General features: G+C 31.7%; 1 protein-coding gene across 3 annotated transcripts in view; it reads left to right on the forward strand.

Moving 5' to 3' along the window:
• Positions 1-15,686, forward strand: part of LOC140060218 (uncharacterized) — an 80,842-nt gene that overhangs the window by 2,037 nt on the left and 63,119 nt on the right. For all 3 annotated transcript variants that reach the window (XM_072106340.1, XM_072106356.1, XM_072106348.1), the window contains exon 2: positions 7,988-8,068. In XM_072106340.1, the coding sequence (XP_071962441.1) occupies positions 7,988-8,068 (81 nt within the window). The remainder of the gene's footprint in view (positions 1-7,987; positions 8,069-15,686) is intronic.

Raw genomic sequence — 15,686 nt, forward strand, 5'->3', positions numbered from 1 at the left:
CCTACTGTAGGTCATTGCAAATCCACTTCTCAGTTCCTCATCATTTGAACATTTTATTTGATGTACATCTGTACATGACTCACTTAAAATTATGATGTGTGCACATATTGTATTGTACAGTAAGTTAAGTGAATAAAGATAATTATCTAATTTTCAACAATATGAAGTACTGTAGCAACATCAACAATCAAGTACTACATGTTATATATACAGTAATTACTATCAGATGGCAGAGATTGCAGTGTGCATTTTCTAATCGAAGTTCTTGTCCACACAAAATGTTAAATGTTATTGTTAGCTATTTATAGTATCATAGTTAATAAAAGTTGTTGTTTAGCTGTCAATCACTGTTAAGCGTGGTTCCCACTAGCGACGCAACACAAGGACGTAACGCAACGCAAGTGAATTGACCAATCACAAGCGATGGCTTATTCGCTTGTGATTGCTAACTGTCTATAACTTCGCTTGTCATTGGTTAAAACGCTTGCGTTGCGTTTACGTCCTTGCGTTACGTTCTAGTGGGAACCAAGCTTTAGTGTACAGTATATTAAGTTTTTCTCGGTGTATGAAATTTATTTTCGTACCATCCAGTATATACTGTAGAATGTAGAGCCAAAGATTAGCTGTCAATTATTCTTCAAACTTTATTAGGTTACTTAATATTATAACACAATAATAAAGCTTACACTATGTAACTTACAGTATTGAAACAAAAGAACTGGTACAGGTAATCTATAATTAAAGATGTGTGTTTTATCTGCAATTCTTGCTATCACATCATGTATCTTATTTTAGAAATGAATCCTTAATGACAAGAGACTGACAAGTGGAACGTGTTTGATAATCGCTGACAAAACCCAATAACTATGACAGATATAATTAAACTAAATTATATTAAAACTACAGTACTGACATACAATCAATAATTTTATGAGATACAATATGAAAATTATTGTACAGTAGGTTATATTTTTGTTTAAAGATGAAAGTGGTGGAGGGTGGGGGATGTTGGTTGTTAGCAGCTACAGGTACTTAACAGTATGTACAGTCTGTACAGTGTAGGAAATCAATAATAAGCAATGAGTCCATTAATTTTAGTATGCTGTTTTTAATTTAACACACACTCAATCATGACTATTGACAAGATTTTTAATTTGAAAAAAATGTGAAATTGCAGGTATTATATAGCACAACATTTTGGTAATGGCTTTTATAGTTATTATTATTATTATGTATAATAATATGGACATTTTTACCTTGTACAGTACAGTATAAAACCAAACCCATGCTAATAAAATTCACTTCTCAATATTGAACAACTGAAATGACCATATTGTTAATAATTGCAATGAATAGCTTTACAACAGTTCCACAAGTCGACCTGAACACTGCCTAAAACTGACTTCAACCAGCCATTAAATAGTGCTCTACTAATTTCAGATACTTATCAAATGGGTCAAGAGTCAGATAGCATTTGATAAAGTTTTTTATGAAAGAATCAAATTTATTCACTTTGGGTGTCCTACTTTTGTATAGTACTGTAAGTAACCCATTGTACAAAATAAGTATCTTCTTGAAAGAAAGTTTGCTTTTAAAGGTTTGTGTTTAAAGACAATGTGATGCTTTGTTACTATTTTGTTGATTTTATTTATTAAACTACTGTACTGTATTTAAACTATTATATATTCACAGTAGGTATTATTATAGGTAGGAGTAATATTTTAAAGAGAAAAAAATATATTATCAAAATGACTGACAGTAAAAAAAACACTACAGTATGCATTAATAAAGGTATTGTAGATTTGAAATTATTCAAATGATAGAAATCTAGTTTAAGTATTTATAAGCATTGACAGAGGGTCAGACAGTGTGCTAATAAAGCTGCTGTGCAGTAGTACACATGTACCTGTGCACTGTACCAAAGGATTTTTAAGCTCTGTCTACACTATCAAACTAGTTTGACAAAAACAGTGTGAATATGCTCAAATATGGTAGTGATGCTTATTGTAGTGATATGACATCATCATATCCATATGGGCACATTGCATTTTGTTGTCACATAAAGTTTGATGGTGTAGACGGATCGCTTTAGGAACTTTTCTGTAGATTGAGTATTTTTGTACTCAGACCTGGTACACCAACATATCCATCGGTATGTTCGTAAATTTAACGAGTAATGCTATGACAGTATGTACTGACTGACCATAAAAGGTAATTCTATCAGCTGTGTTTGCAAGATCATTCTTTTCCACTGCTTTGAGATTTCACACACTATAAATAATACATTGTTGATGGAGATATTTTTGTTTTATTTTAGTTTTTTTTTTAAATTTCAACCATCTTAAATGAGGGTAACCCTTACAATTTGGTCCAGTAGGTTAACTGATATTCAGGGGTCCTCTTTAATAAAATTAATATACATACAACAAATAATTTTACTGTAAACAAAGACAATCAGTCCTGATAAATCTTTATCTCATAAACAAACAATAACAAGCGAGGAGTAAAACATATTTTAAACGATGAAAGGGACCTCCAAGAAACCCCAAGGGGCTCTTGATAGGAGGCCCACTCTGTCTACACTATCAAACTAATTTTCCAGACAAAAGTGTGATGTGCCCAAATACAGTATTGTAGTGATATGCTTAAATATGGTAGTGATATGACATCATCATGTCAATATATTGGCACCTCATATTTTGTTGTTGCATAAAGTTTTATTTTATAGTGTAGACAGAGTTTTATTACAACATTTATATTATATTATAGCGTGAATGACAGATACTGTGTGAACACAGAGTTTCTGAAAAGATTTTGCATAAAATTTGACACTATGGTGGTGGTGGTATCATGCCATTACTATTAGTATTAACTTCCTAAGGTTTTAAAAAATATAATGTTGTCAGTTTGAGATGATTGACCTACAACACTCTGGGTCAAGCATAAGACAAATAAAGACCATATTAGATGGTATTTGCTGATCTTATCTGCCTCTTGTGTTGTACAGTATGACATTAGTCATTCTGTACTCTCTTTATAAGTAATTAGTTGGTTTCAGTTTAGAATGGATTCTACAGGTACTTTACAAATTCAAGAGTTCTGTTCTGAGCATCCCAAAAATTCCAAATTGTTTGCTAAGTTTCAGTAGTATACTATAGTACTACATTATTTAAATACAGAAAAGCAAGGAAACAGAGATATTTTAGACCTGTAGAGTTTTCTGTCTAAGTATACTACACTGTATGTACTGTACAGGTACATCAACGAAAGTAATTAATTTATAATTGTAAATTTTTAGGAAAATACAGTAGATAGAATTATTAAAACAAAATCTTCAATTCTTAGAAAAGATGTCACAGTTGTTTATGTTTTGTTTGGAATTATCAATTACTTATAGTCGTTTATTATGAAATGTTTCTTGGAAATTGCTTGTGATTTGTGACAAAATAATTCTGTGGTAGGATTGGCCCATTAAAATCAAATTTGTCTGGCAGCAGTTAATATAAAAACAAGTCAATATTGTTTTAACGACTTGGCAACTGCAAGCATTTCTATCAACAATGTGTGGGTTTTGGGTATAGACTTTATACCTGGCATCATTGATTTTGGCTATTAAACTCCACTGTGGGTTTTAGCTTACATGCTACAGTACAAGACACCTACAAGGTGAATGACCTTAACTATAGAAAGCAACGCCCATTCAATAATCCAAAGCTTTGATTGTCTTTGACCGGATAAATGTACCCTTATGGGACCCTTATTGTTGGGTTGTGTTATGACGGAATATCACTGGGGATTGCAGACTATTGTATACTATCTATGGAAACAGGTTTAATCTGCTGAGATATCTGGCCTGCCTTTAATCCTAACACCATGTTCAACATGTAGTCTGATATTTATATAAATAATAACTGTATATAGTAACAGATGCTAGCATTTTTATAATGTAAATTTGATTAATGAATAGGATTAAAACTGGTTAGAAAATGGTGTTTATTGACTCTGTACTGTAAACTGGAGTAAAATATGTAAATGTAATTTGGATAACAAATGTTATTGCCATTGTTTACGTCTGATGGTTGGACATAATTGAAGAAATATGAAATCCTATCATGATGGCATGTAAATTTATTAATTATACTGTTGTAAAATTTGTTGATTAATGGGCTTTCAATATTCAAGATAGGGAAGAATGACGCACAGTAACCTTCACTCCTTGTCTGATTCAGGATCCATTTTTTACTGATGGAGGAAGCTGGCATGAGGAATGGACAAGAGGAATGCGGAGAGGGAGAATCATGGTTAACACTAACAGTATATTTTAAGACTGGTTTCTAAAAATAGTTAATTAGGATAGGGAACTAATAAATCATTTAGGTACCTACCTACTATTGGTTAGCAATCCATAGTGACCTGAAAACCATGAGAATTGAGATCATACTAAGTTACATTGTTTTTGTCGGCAGCAATTGATGTATTCAACTGAGCATAATATAAAATGTCAAATGTCATCTAGCAGATTATACATTTAAGTTTTATGGTTTATATTTTTACAGCCAAGTTTCAAATGTACAGCAGTGTTCAATTTGGATTTCGTATAGGTCAGCTGGCCCATGGCCAGTAAGAAAATCCATAACACGCTTTTATTAAAAATCTTCCAGTTGGCCAGTAAAATTGAATTCTTGAAAATGAAAGCAGGTAAAGAAACTGATCAGGATGTAACAGTACGGTACTTGAATGTAAAACTCATGGACTATAGTACAGTATGAAATTTACAGTAGGTTATTAGGTAAGAGCTAAAATACTGTACATTTACTGATTATTATAGTACTGTACTTTACACGCTGTACTGCAGGTGGACTCGCCGTACACATTTTACAGTTATATAACCTTTTTTAAATTATAATTATAATTCCATTGCCCGAATAAGTTAGAGTATACTGTAGGCTCTCAGTTTTAAGAATGCTCCCATGAAATGTAGGTCTTGTTTAATGGTCACAGATTCACAGATTTTTATTTACTGGATGCAAATATACCGATTTTACTGTATGTATTTTCAAATACTGTATAGATTAGTATGCATTACAAAAGTGGTATTATTTTATTTAAATAAATCATGTGCATTGTTATTATAATATAGCTATGGATTTGACACATTGTTTGCAATGAAAATATACATTAATGCAGCTATCTGGAGGTTTTAACATGTTAGTAATAAAATGTGATAATCATTATTCCATTCTCTATTGTTAATACAGTACAGTAGAAAGTATAGTAATTTCTAACTGTAAACTGACTATTAATAAATTAAGCTCTGTCTACACTATCAAACTTTGTGACAATAAAATGTGATGTGCCCATTTATGGACAAGATGATGTCATATCGCTACCATATTTGGGCATATCACTACCATATTTTGGCACATCACACTTTCTTTGACAAACTAGTTTTATAGTGTAGACAGAGCTTAACAAGCAAAATTACGAGACATTCGCAACCATACAGTACTTCATTTTCATTTGCCAACACATGCTAACAAACTAATACAGTATACAGTACAGTAGTGTTTACTATACAGTACTTTGCCTGCAACAAACTTTTAAACAATAGGGTATGCTGTAATTTAAATAGGCCTACTGTAAACTGACTATATAGGGAAGAACATTTATTTGACCTGTACTGTAAATAGGGCAGAACATTTGTCCAACTGTATTAAACAAAATGGTAAATAGAGCAGAACTTAACTGATGAATTTGAATAGCAAAAAAAGAGATATCATCCAAATTCAATACAATTTATATTAGTTTAATTGAATTGATAAATAGACAGTGACTGAATACTGATACTATAGACAATGTATAAAGGGTTATTGCACTGTAAGAGGGATTGTATTTGTTGAGTAATAATACAGCCATTTGTTGTTACACATTATGCCCATGGCCATATTGTCCACTGTGTTGTTGACTGTATTTATATTAAGATTTTATTTCATTATTGAAGCAATGAATGCAACTTATTCAGCATACTGTGTTGCTGTAATACTATTTAGCCAATTTTGTAGATCTATAAATTAAGTTATAAGTGGTTGGTATCATAGAGATATTATAGTGAACTATAGTATAGTCACTTCTCTATGTTGGTATACAGTACTGTGTTGGGATAGGTACAGTATACAATTGGGAAGAACTACTGTACGTAACAGTGTATCCCACTTGACAGGAGATTCTACTATACTGTATATTATAAATGAAAGGTATTACAAATGAATTCAAATAATGTAAAAAATAGTGTTAAAAAAGTAGATATTAAATATAGGAATTGTTGTTAACAAAAATTCTGATCATCAAGCAAGCAAGTGTGATTGTCGATTTTGACATTTAAAATGAATATGCATAATAATAACAATTTGTTTAGATTTATTCATGTAGACTTGTACTGTAATTGTACTTTCCCCATGACAGCATACCAGCATATTAGCTTTAGTTATTGATAGATACCTTTGAATTATCCTGATGATTATACAGTATTTTGAATTAGGTAAATACCTATTTCATGTTGTGAGGCCCAGTGGTACGAGTCCTGTTCATATGTACCTAAAAATGTGTTATACACAGAAATACCCATTACTGCAGTTTCGTTTCGATGTTTTATAAAATCTTCTAGGAATGTTTTTGTACAGAACATTGTGTATTGACACGACAATATTTATACATTGTTTCTCAACTACTACTGTACCTGTACGGAAAGAGCAAAAAGACAAACACTTTTAAAAAAGACTGAATATTCTCGCAAAACAATAGATAGATAGAAATCTTTCTTTATTCTGAATATTCATTCAATATTTGTACATTGTTCTTCCTTGAAGTCCAGTTAACACAAATTACAAATATAAACAATAAAAATGGAAAATTATGAAAACGTTTTTAAAGACTACAATATCACAAGAAGCAAGAGAAAAATACAGTTAGATCAAATTTTTAAACGATTGAAAAGTTAATGAATTTATAGACCTGCGAATGTCTGGTGAAAGATTTAATATTGTTCACACTTCAGTCTTTGTAAGTTACTGTATGTACTGTACTAATGTACAGTACCCCGCCGTGTCAAGAAGCCAGTGGTCGCTAAACAGACATGGCCAATACTCCAATTATGAAACTATTTTTTTTTTAAACAAAAAAATAGTATTGAATACTGTACATAACAATTTTAATACGTAAATATAGTTAATATTCTGAAATTCTTGAAAACTCTAGTGCATACTTGGTGTTCATACTATAAATACATTTAATGTTTTCAAATGAAATTAAACAACTTGGTATTATATCATTGAAGTAACAGGTGTTGGCATGAATATTGCTATGAAGTTAACCCAGTAATGTTCAGGACACATGTAGTTCAATCTCAGTGTATGTACTGTAATACAATTGAATACCAACAACATAATTATACAGTATGTTGTGTTTATGAAATTGTTAAGCACCAGTGGCTGTATTCACCATTCACGCTTAGGCTAAGTGAAACACTTACTGCACCTTTAAAATTTAAAAAATCTATCTAAAGTGAATACAATTTAATAATAAATATTTATTGAGTTAAAGTGAAATACTTAATAGAATGGAATGGAATAGTCCAAAGAGAATGTTTATGTTCACCGTCAAATTTCAAGTATAAAACAAAGTATTCTATGTTTTAAAGTTTCTTGACTTTTGGTTGCTGTTGGCAACTCATGAAACATCATCCTACTAACTAAATGTTAGTGTTGACAGTGTTAAATGATATCTCCATGGTAATAAACCTATCATGACACTGTTCACATGTCGTCGTCATGGTAATGATGCTGTCACCAAGGATTTCCAAATATGGTGGTCGATAGAGTAGATCTCATTAATTGCACACTATCTGTTGTTGTCAAAAGAATTTATATCAACTCTTATTTTGTTATAATTTGATTTAAAATGATTCAATTATTTTTGCATTGCTTTTTAGAAACCAAAGATTGTCTTGCTGTGTGGATATCTGTATATAGCGCCAGGAATCGATTTCTCAAATCCATCTCACAAGGGGAGGGTATGTATATTTTTACTTTTGAAACTGTTTTCATTTTTCATGGAATTTTTATTCCAATAAATAATAGGGATTCATACTGTACAACAAACAGTGGGGAGATGATTTAGTTGGAATAAAAACCTCAAAAAATGGGAGGTGGTGAGTTTCGGACAGTATCTATTTATCATTGGGTCGAGATGTCCAAAGATATGAAGTGGATATTGAAGCGGTGATTCCTCTTCCTTTTTGAAAAAAAATATAATAATTTATGACTACAGATGGTCATACAACATGTTTATATAGTAAATCTGCTTATGTTTAATTATTTTTTGTAGTTATTTTATTGCTGAAAACACATTAAAATTCAATATTTCTTCTAACCCAGAAGAAACTAGTATACATGTATGAACAATTGCGGGCCCAGAGACAGAACAAAAAATATGGTCCATCTCTTGGTTAAAACGTGTTATCACTAATCAAATTTCAATCAAATACAGTAAAAATTGAATTTTAAGCTCAAGTTGCGTTATATTTCATTTCTTTTATTATAATTCTTTTCAAATCAAGATTTTAAAGGGGATAGGACTTGTCATGTTCAGTGAATTTGAATGGATTCATTGAAAAAAAAGTTATTGCAAAATTGCTCACTTGAGTGATCGGCTTAAAGAAGTGCGCCATGACGCAACTGATGACGACGTCAAATATAATTATGTGAATGTTTGATAAGTTGTAGTTATTACACTTAATATCAATGTATGTCCTTTACTTTCCCTTTTACTGTGTACAGTAGTTATGTTATGTACTGTACATACAACTGTAGGTGTAAACTGTACTAAACTGTGCAGTACAACATTGCAGTAAGTGTACTGTACATATACAACCATAGATGGTGTGGTCCAGTATTTACAGTAATATATACAGTACTGTACTACTATAATACTGTACAACATTGCAGTAAGTGTACTGTACATATACAGCCATAGATGGTGTGGTCCAGTATTTACAGTAATATATACAGTACTGTACTACTATAATACTGTACAACATTGCATTAAGTGTACTGTACATATACAGCCATACAGTAGATGGTGTGGTCCAGTATTTACAGTAATATATACAGTACTGTACTACTATAATACTGTACAACATGGCAGTAAGTGTACTGTACATATACAGCCGTAGATGGTGTGGTCCAGTATTTACAGTAATATATACAGTACTATCTGTACTACTATAATAATACTGTACAACATTGCAGTAAGTGTACTGTACATATACAGCCATAGATGGTGTGGTCCAGTATTTACAGTAAAATATACTGTACAGTACAGTACTACTATAATACTGTACAACATTGCAGTGAGTGTACAGTAGCCTTTGCAGTAGGCATACAGTAGACTATTAACATAATACTGTGCGTAACCTGTCTAGCCATAGTAAAATATAATGACCTGTATCCAGCAAATATTCACCTGGACTACTGCTGACCAGCTAGGCCTGACCTGAACAAACTGGTAATTTAGTTTAGTCCATCAGCAGCAGCTGTAGTGTACAACAACCCACTGAAGATCATTGACTTTGCAGTGTACCTCCCCAAGGCCACCTGACCTTAGTCACTTAACCTTTAAATATTTCAGTTTGCTTACTTTACATTCCAAACAGCATTTCCTGCTGTAGTTTACCCCTGTAAGCAATAACCTATTGTTTTAAACACTACAGGTAATAATACAGGTATCTGTTATCTTAATTACAATAATTGCCTTAATTAATTAAGTTTAGGAAAAACATACAGTATTGTACAGTACTTTACTTAAAATAAATTAAAAATTGCTTGGCCACAGTCTGTTGTGAATGTGATCGTAGTACTGTATACTGTACAGTAGGTTCATAAAAAATGTAAATGAATTAAAAAAGCTCTGTCTACACTATCAAACTAGTTTGACAAAAAAAGTGTGACGTGCCCAAATATGGTAGTGATATGCTTAAATATGGTAGTGATATCATCAAGTCCATATGGGCACATCATATCACCTCCTCACATAAAGATGTGTTAGACAGAGTGTTAGACAGAGCTTAAGACTTTTAATATATATTCTATCTTTTTGTTGAAAAATACAAAGACTATATAAAAGTTTCTGTAATGTAATATTTAATAAATAAATGTATTGGTGTGCTGTATTTGGAGTTAATTTCATTGTGGAGGATATTCAACTTCAAAATTTTGATTAAACAATATGTTCAATCATGACAGCATGTGTACCAAATTTGTTAACTAGCAAATATATCTCTCCATTTTATTTCAATAGTCAACTCTGACATTTAAAAAACATGAAATGTAAACATGAATAAGTTATGTTTGCCCTTTTATGGAATGACCATAAATGGAAATCACAGATTTAGCTGCTCGTTCAATATCAACAACCAATTTATAAAACTTCTTAAATTTGTAACTTAAGTGTGAAATTACAAAACCGTAGAAATTGGTAAAATAATTGATTGTTCTTATGTTTGCAAACCTCTTAAGCGTCAATCACACTGGACTTCAATTCATCAAATTAAGCGAGTCAACGCTCAATTGACGAACGAAAGTCCTATCCAGAAGATGGCTGCAATTCGCATGGTTAAATTAACCAAACCCTTGGTTAATTTTACCGACCACTATCTATCCAGAAACATATCACAGTGTCCGTAAAACTATCCACTATTATTATGAATATAAAAAAACAGTTAAATAGTGTGAATAATCCAAGTGTGAACAATGGTCAAAAGTATCCATATTTTACTGTAGGTACATACTTGCCATGTCCAGTGCGAACAGGGTTTTAATCAGTGTATGCAGAATGTTATAAATTGGTAATTTCTGGTCAATATTTATTAATATTAGATACCACTATTTACTGCTCTAGCAATAATAGTAATAAATGTAGAGTAATTAAAAAGTTGGTCAACATTTTATGCAAAGAGAAAGAGGAAGAAAGGACAATGCAGAATATGGGAATATCGTAGAAGGAAGTGAAAACATGGGAACAGGAAAATAATGGATAACCGGAAAGCTTGAGAGTATATTAATTATGTTAGAGATGTTGTGTTCCCATAGAATAAATTGCATACTGATACATTACAGTTCTAATATCATCATTCAATGCCATGGGAATGGAACATTTTGTAATTTTGTATTGGTTAAAATGTTGTAATCATGATGTATTATTTTGTTTACTGAATCTGGCCTGAACTCTATATCAACTTTAACCTTTGTCATGAAAGAATTTTACTGTTCTTTATTACACAAATTAAATGAGCAAAATATTGAAATTGTATGCAATTTCTATAGAATTTGAGGGTGTTTGATATAGCACTGTAATAAAGTACTTTTCTCTGTATTTAAAATTTTATTGGAAATTATTTCATTATGTATGATAAGCCTAACAACTGGTCAAAATAATAATGGCTTTGTACAAAATAATTGGACACAGGAGAGAAGTAACCTTTAGGTGAACTCTGTCCATAGTGAGTTAACATAGTGGTCAGTGGGCAGAGTTTAATTTGCTCAGTGGTCAGTAATAGTTTACATACAATGATACTATACAGACTTGTTTTTGATTTGCCAGTTACAAATTAAAGATAGTTATCTATAGATAGTTATCTATCGTACTGTAGAGCAGTTAGTTTGCAATTGGTCAGTGAGAGTATTGTCCAGTTTATACATGTTTTGCTAACTAGATTTGTAGATATTATCAGTACTACCAGGTGTTAGTTTATAGTGAGAATGTACTTTGTGCTCATTGGGTGACCATCAATGGGTGACTATCAGCGGGGGTGGGGGGGGGGGGGGGTGGGGGTGACTTTCAGTGATCCATGGCCGGTGGGGAATAGTTTATATTTTTATTTTAAAAGTAAATCTAAAACTACTGTTTAAATACAACTGTATAGGGTTTATTAGTGGGATTCAGTACAGTACTGTGCAATGGCACTAGTGTTGTTTTCACTGAATTAGTGGCAAAATAAGCGTTAAATACATTCAGCACTTGGTCTGCACTTGTCACGTTCGAATGCGAGTAGATGGGATTAGTGTTTATTCATCGATGAATCCGTCACGATAGGTGTCATGTCTTTCGGAATCCTCTTGCGCAAGCTTCATTAAATCGCTTTGTTGCTGAAAAATTATTTGAGGTTTTTAATTCAATACAATTCGTTAATATGATCCATGGATGTTCAGTGAAGCGCGGAAATCTTTGCTAATTTACGGTTTTATTGATTGTTACGAATTGCAAACTGGGACATGGAGGGATTGGTTGTTGATTCTCTCTGCATGTGATAACTTTCATAGATTTTCAAAAATCTGTTGTCAATAATTAACATTACATTACAATCTCTTTCATATTTATTTATTATTATAACATTTTATATTTCATGTTATTTGAAGGCACTATGACGACAATTTTTTCAATAAATTTTTTATTTTGTTGAAATCATGGTTTTGAAGAAAAAAAAATTCCTAAACCTGATTTTGTCTTGTCAAAAATGTATGATTTACTGTACTGTATTAAAAATAGAGAAATGTAGTACTCTACTGTAGTAGAAAGAACACCCTTGGGATGAGAGAATGTCCCCTCAATGTACATTAGGTTTTTCCTTGAATAGTTGTGTTTACGTGAAATATGGAGGCAAAGAGTATTACTCGTATAGGCTGTCTGCTTTCATAGTTTTTATGTGCGAGTCATAGACTCATATGTTCGTTTAAAAGTGAGCTTGAAACAATGTGGTAAGGTAAAGAATTCCATGTGTTATATGATATGGTATATCGAAGAAAGAAGCTCTGCTGAAAGAGGAGGGAGGTTCTACTATATAACATTGTAAGATTTTAGAATCCTTCTAATGTGTTTTCTCTGCAGTATCTTTCAAGACCTACCTTTATGGAAATTGCCTATGAACAGTTTGACTCCAAATTATCCATGTTTATGACGGCAATTTCTTGCTAATCACATGAAAACGATGTCAATTAAAGCGGTGGTAATTCCTTTAAATCGTTAAATCTTGGGTAATTGATTGTTATACATGGATATCATCTTGCAAGTAATGTTCTTAATTAGCTTTTGAGTAGAGGGCAAGTCCCGTCACCTATGATACTTGATAAGTAAAGTAAATATAATGAGAAATATCTGAAGAATGCACTTTGCTTAAGTACATGCTTAAAATCTTCACATGTGAGTTTACTTTACAGAAGATTTCGTTGTAAACTGTGGCTGTGGTAGAATGTGATTACTGTCATTAACACTAGTGTCAAATCTTGGACAGTACTTGGACAGTTTTTTCTACTTATGATGAAAGACCAATCAGAATAGATGTTTAAACACAACCTACTATATCCCCACCCCATATAGCAACTCCACCTTTCAAAACAATATGAAAAGAACAACTATTAAACAACAAAATCCTCTATTTGGCAATCTTACTGTACAGACAAAAATAGATATAATATTAATACATTTGTTAATTGTTAAAAAACTAAATTTTGTAACCAAAAATAAACCGAAAAGCGTGCTTAAAAAGCCCTAAGGAATGTCAGTGGTCACGGAAAAACATTACTATACTATGTTTGTGGTTAGTTGGTACTTAACAGTAACACCAACACCTATAGAGTTTAATACAAAACTGTATATTATCTAAACTATATAATTATCTATAAGGGACTTTGACCTTCAGTGTTTGATGAAGGTTTTTTTATATACCCAGGTACAATGTACTTTGTAGTTTGCGGTTGCCAAATACTGTACGCACAACAGATATGTATAGGAACGCCTGCAGGAAATAGTTGACGCTTTGCAAGGCAATATTAAGGATTATGTTTGATTCGCATGAGTTGAATTGAAGTGCTTGCTATATCTAATAACAAATTATATAGCTATCCATGGTTAAAATATAATTTGTTTTTACTCATACTTTTTGTAACAATCATCATAATGCAACGGGTGGTTACAACTTTAATTTATTTTTACTTGTTGTACTATTGTAACAACAAATAGCTATTATAATACAATAGACTGGTTACAATTTAATTTGTTTTTAGCAATTGAGTTTGTAGAAATAGCAATGGCTGGTTTTAATTTGTTGTTGGATGCTATTTAATACAAAGAACTAATTTATAAGGCATCTACTGTATGTATCGATGTAAATTGGGGGGGGGGGGGGGTAGGATAGGGGTTGATAGTTGCTTTTGCCTTTTTTTACTTTTCTGTTAATTGTTATATTTTATATTGTGAAGGATGCACCTTTGTGCTAAGTGTGCCACCGATCTAAAGGTGTAATTCCAAATAAATAAATAAATAAATAAGGCAAATTGTGGTTGTGTTTTTTTTGGGTCACAAATAAATAACAAGTTTTATTTGTGGTTGTGGTGACTATGGTGTTAGTGTTGTACTGTACAGTGTACCAGTACCAGAACTTGGTAGTGTGTTGGTAATTTCTTTACACACTTGTGAGAGTGTTACGATATTGCTTTAATAAACAAAATGTTGATGAAAAACTGTACAGTATGCCTTTATTGTATTCAACGCTATAAATAATTGGTCTATAGTACAATAAATTTACAAATGGCTTGTTTGTTTTTGGCCTTTTGAAGTGAGGTAAGGAGTTGAACATATGTCTACGTTCTTGGTTTTATCTATACGCTACAAATGGTTTGCATGTTTTTGGCTTTTTTGACTTGAAGTAAATACTGTAGTAGGAACAATATTATGTCTACATTCTTGGTTCTATCTATAAGAATAGTGTATTTGTCTACGTTCTTAGTTACACACTAAAAATGGTTATTTTTTTTTACTTTTTGAAGAGTAGGTACATATTGTGTCTATATTCTTGGTTCTATAAGCTACAAATGGTTTGTTTTGTGGCTATTTGACATTAGGTAAAGAGGAAGAACATAATTATTATATCTACACTCTTGGTTCTATCTATGCACTACAAATGGTTCGTTTGTTTTGGTTTTTGACGTGAGGTAAAAAGTAGTAACATTTGTGTCTACATTCTTGGTTCTATTACAAAGCTACAAATAGTTTGTTTGTTAAATTGAAGCTTAGTATTAAATAACCTGGTGCGTCAACATCAACCCCTGTGGTGTGGAGATGGCAAAAACTGGTACTTGACCTTACCATACTGTATAGAAAATCATACAATACTGTTATTGTACTGAATACTAGAGTATGTAATTAAACAGTATACTTGGTAAATACATGGTATAATTGATACAATTTGAAGAAGTCTATTTTAGAAAAACTATTATCAATATCCATAATGAATAAATTATACTGCTGAACCATAAATTGTTTTCTGGCATTTTTGGCCTTTTTTTGTAAAATGACAATATAACCTATGATAAAGAAACACTTTAGAATAGTTAATAAACTTAATAGGGAATTGAACACACTAACCGTACTTTGCACTGTATCCATAGGCACACTATACTAAAGACTGCTTTTTATATAAAGCAAGTATTTGTGGTTTCATTATATGGACTCTATACAATATAGATTACATCCTGTATGGGACCACTTGACCCAATCTGACCAGTAGCTATTTATGGCATGTTAAGCTTAATATTTAAAACTTCAAGTGTTGCGTAGTAAGAAGTTTGATTCACATG

Source organism: Antedon mediterranea, chromosome 1 (genome assembly GCF_964355755.1).
Source record: "Antedon mediterranea chromosome 1, ecAntMedi1.1, whole genome shotgun sequence".
In the NCBI taxonomy this organism is placed as follows: Eukaryota; Metazoa; Echinodermata; class Crinoidea; order Comatulida; family Antedonidae; genus Antedon; species Antedon mediterranea.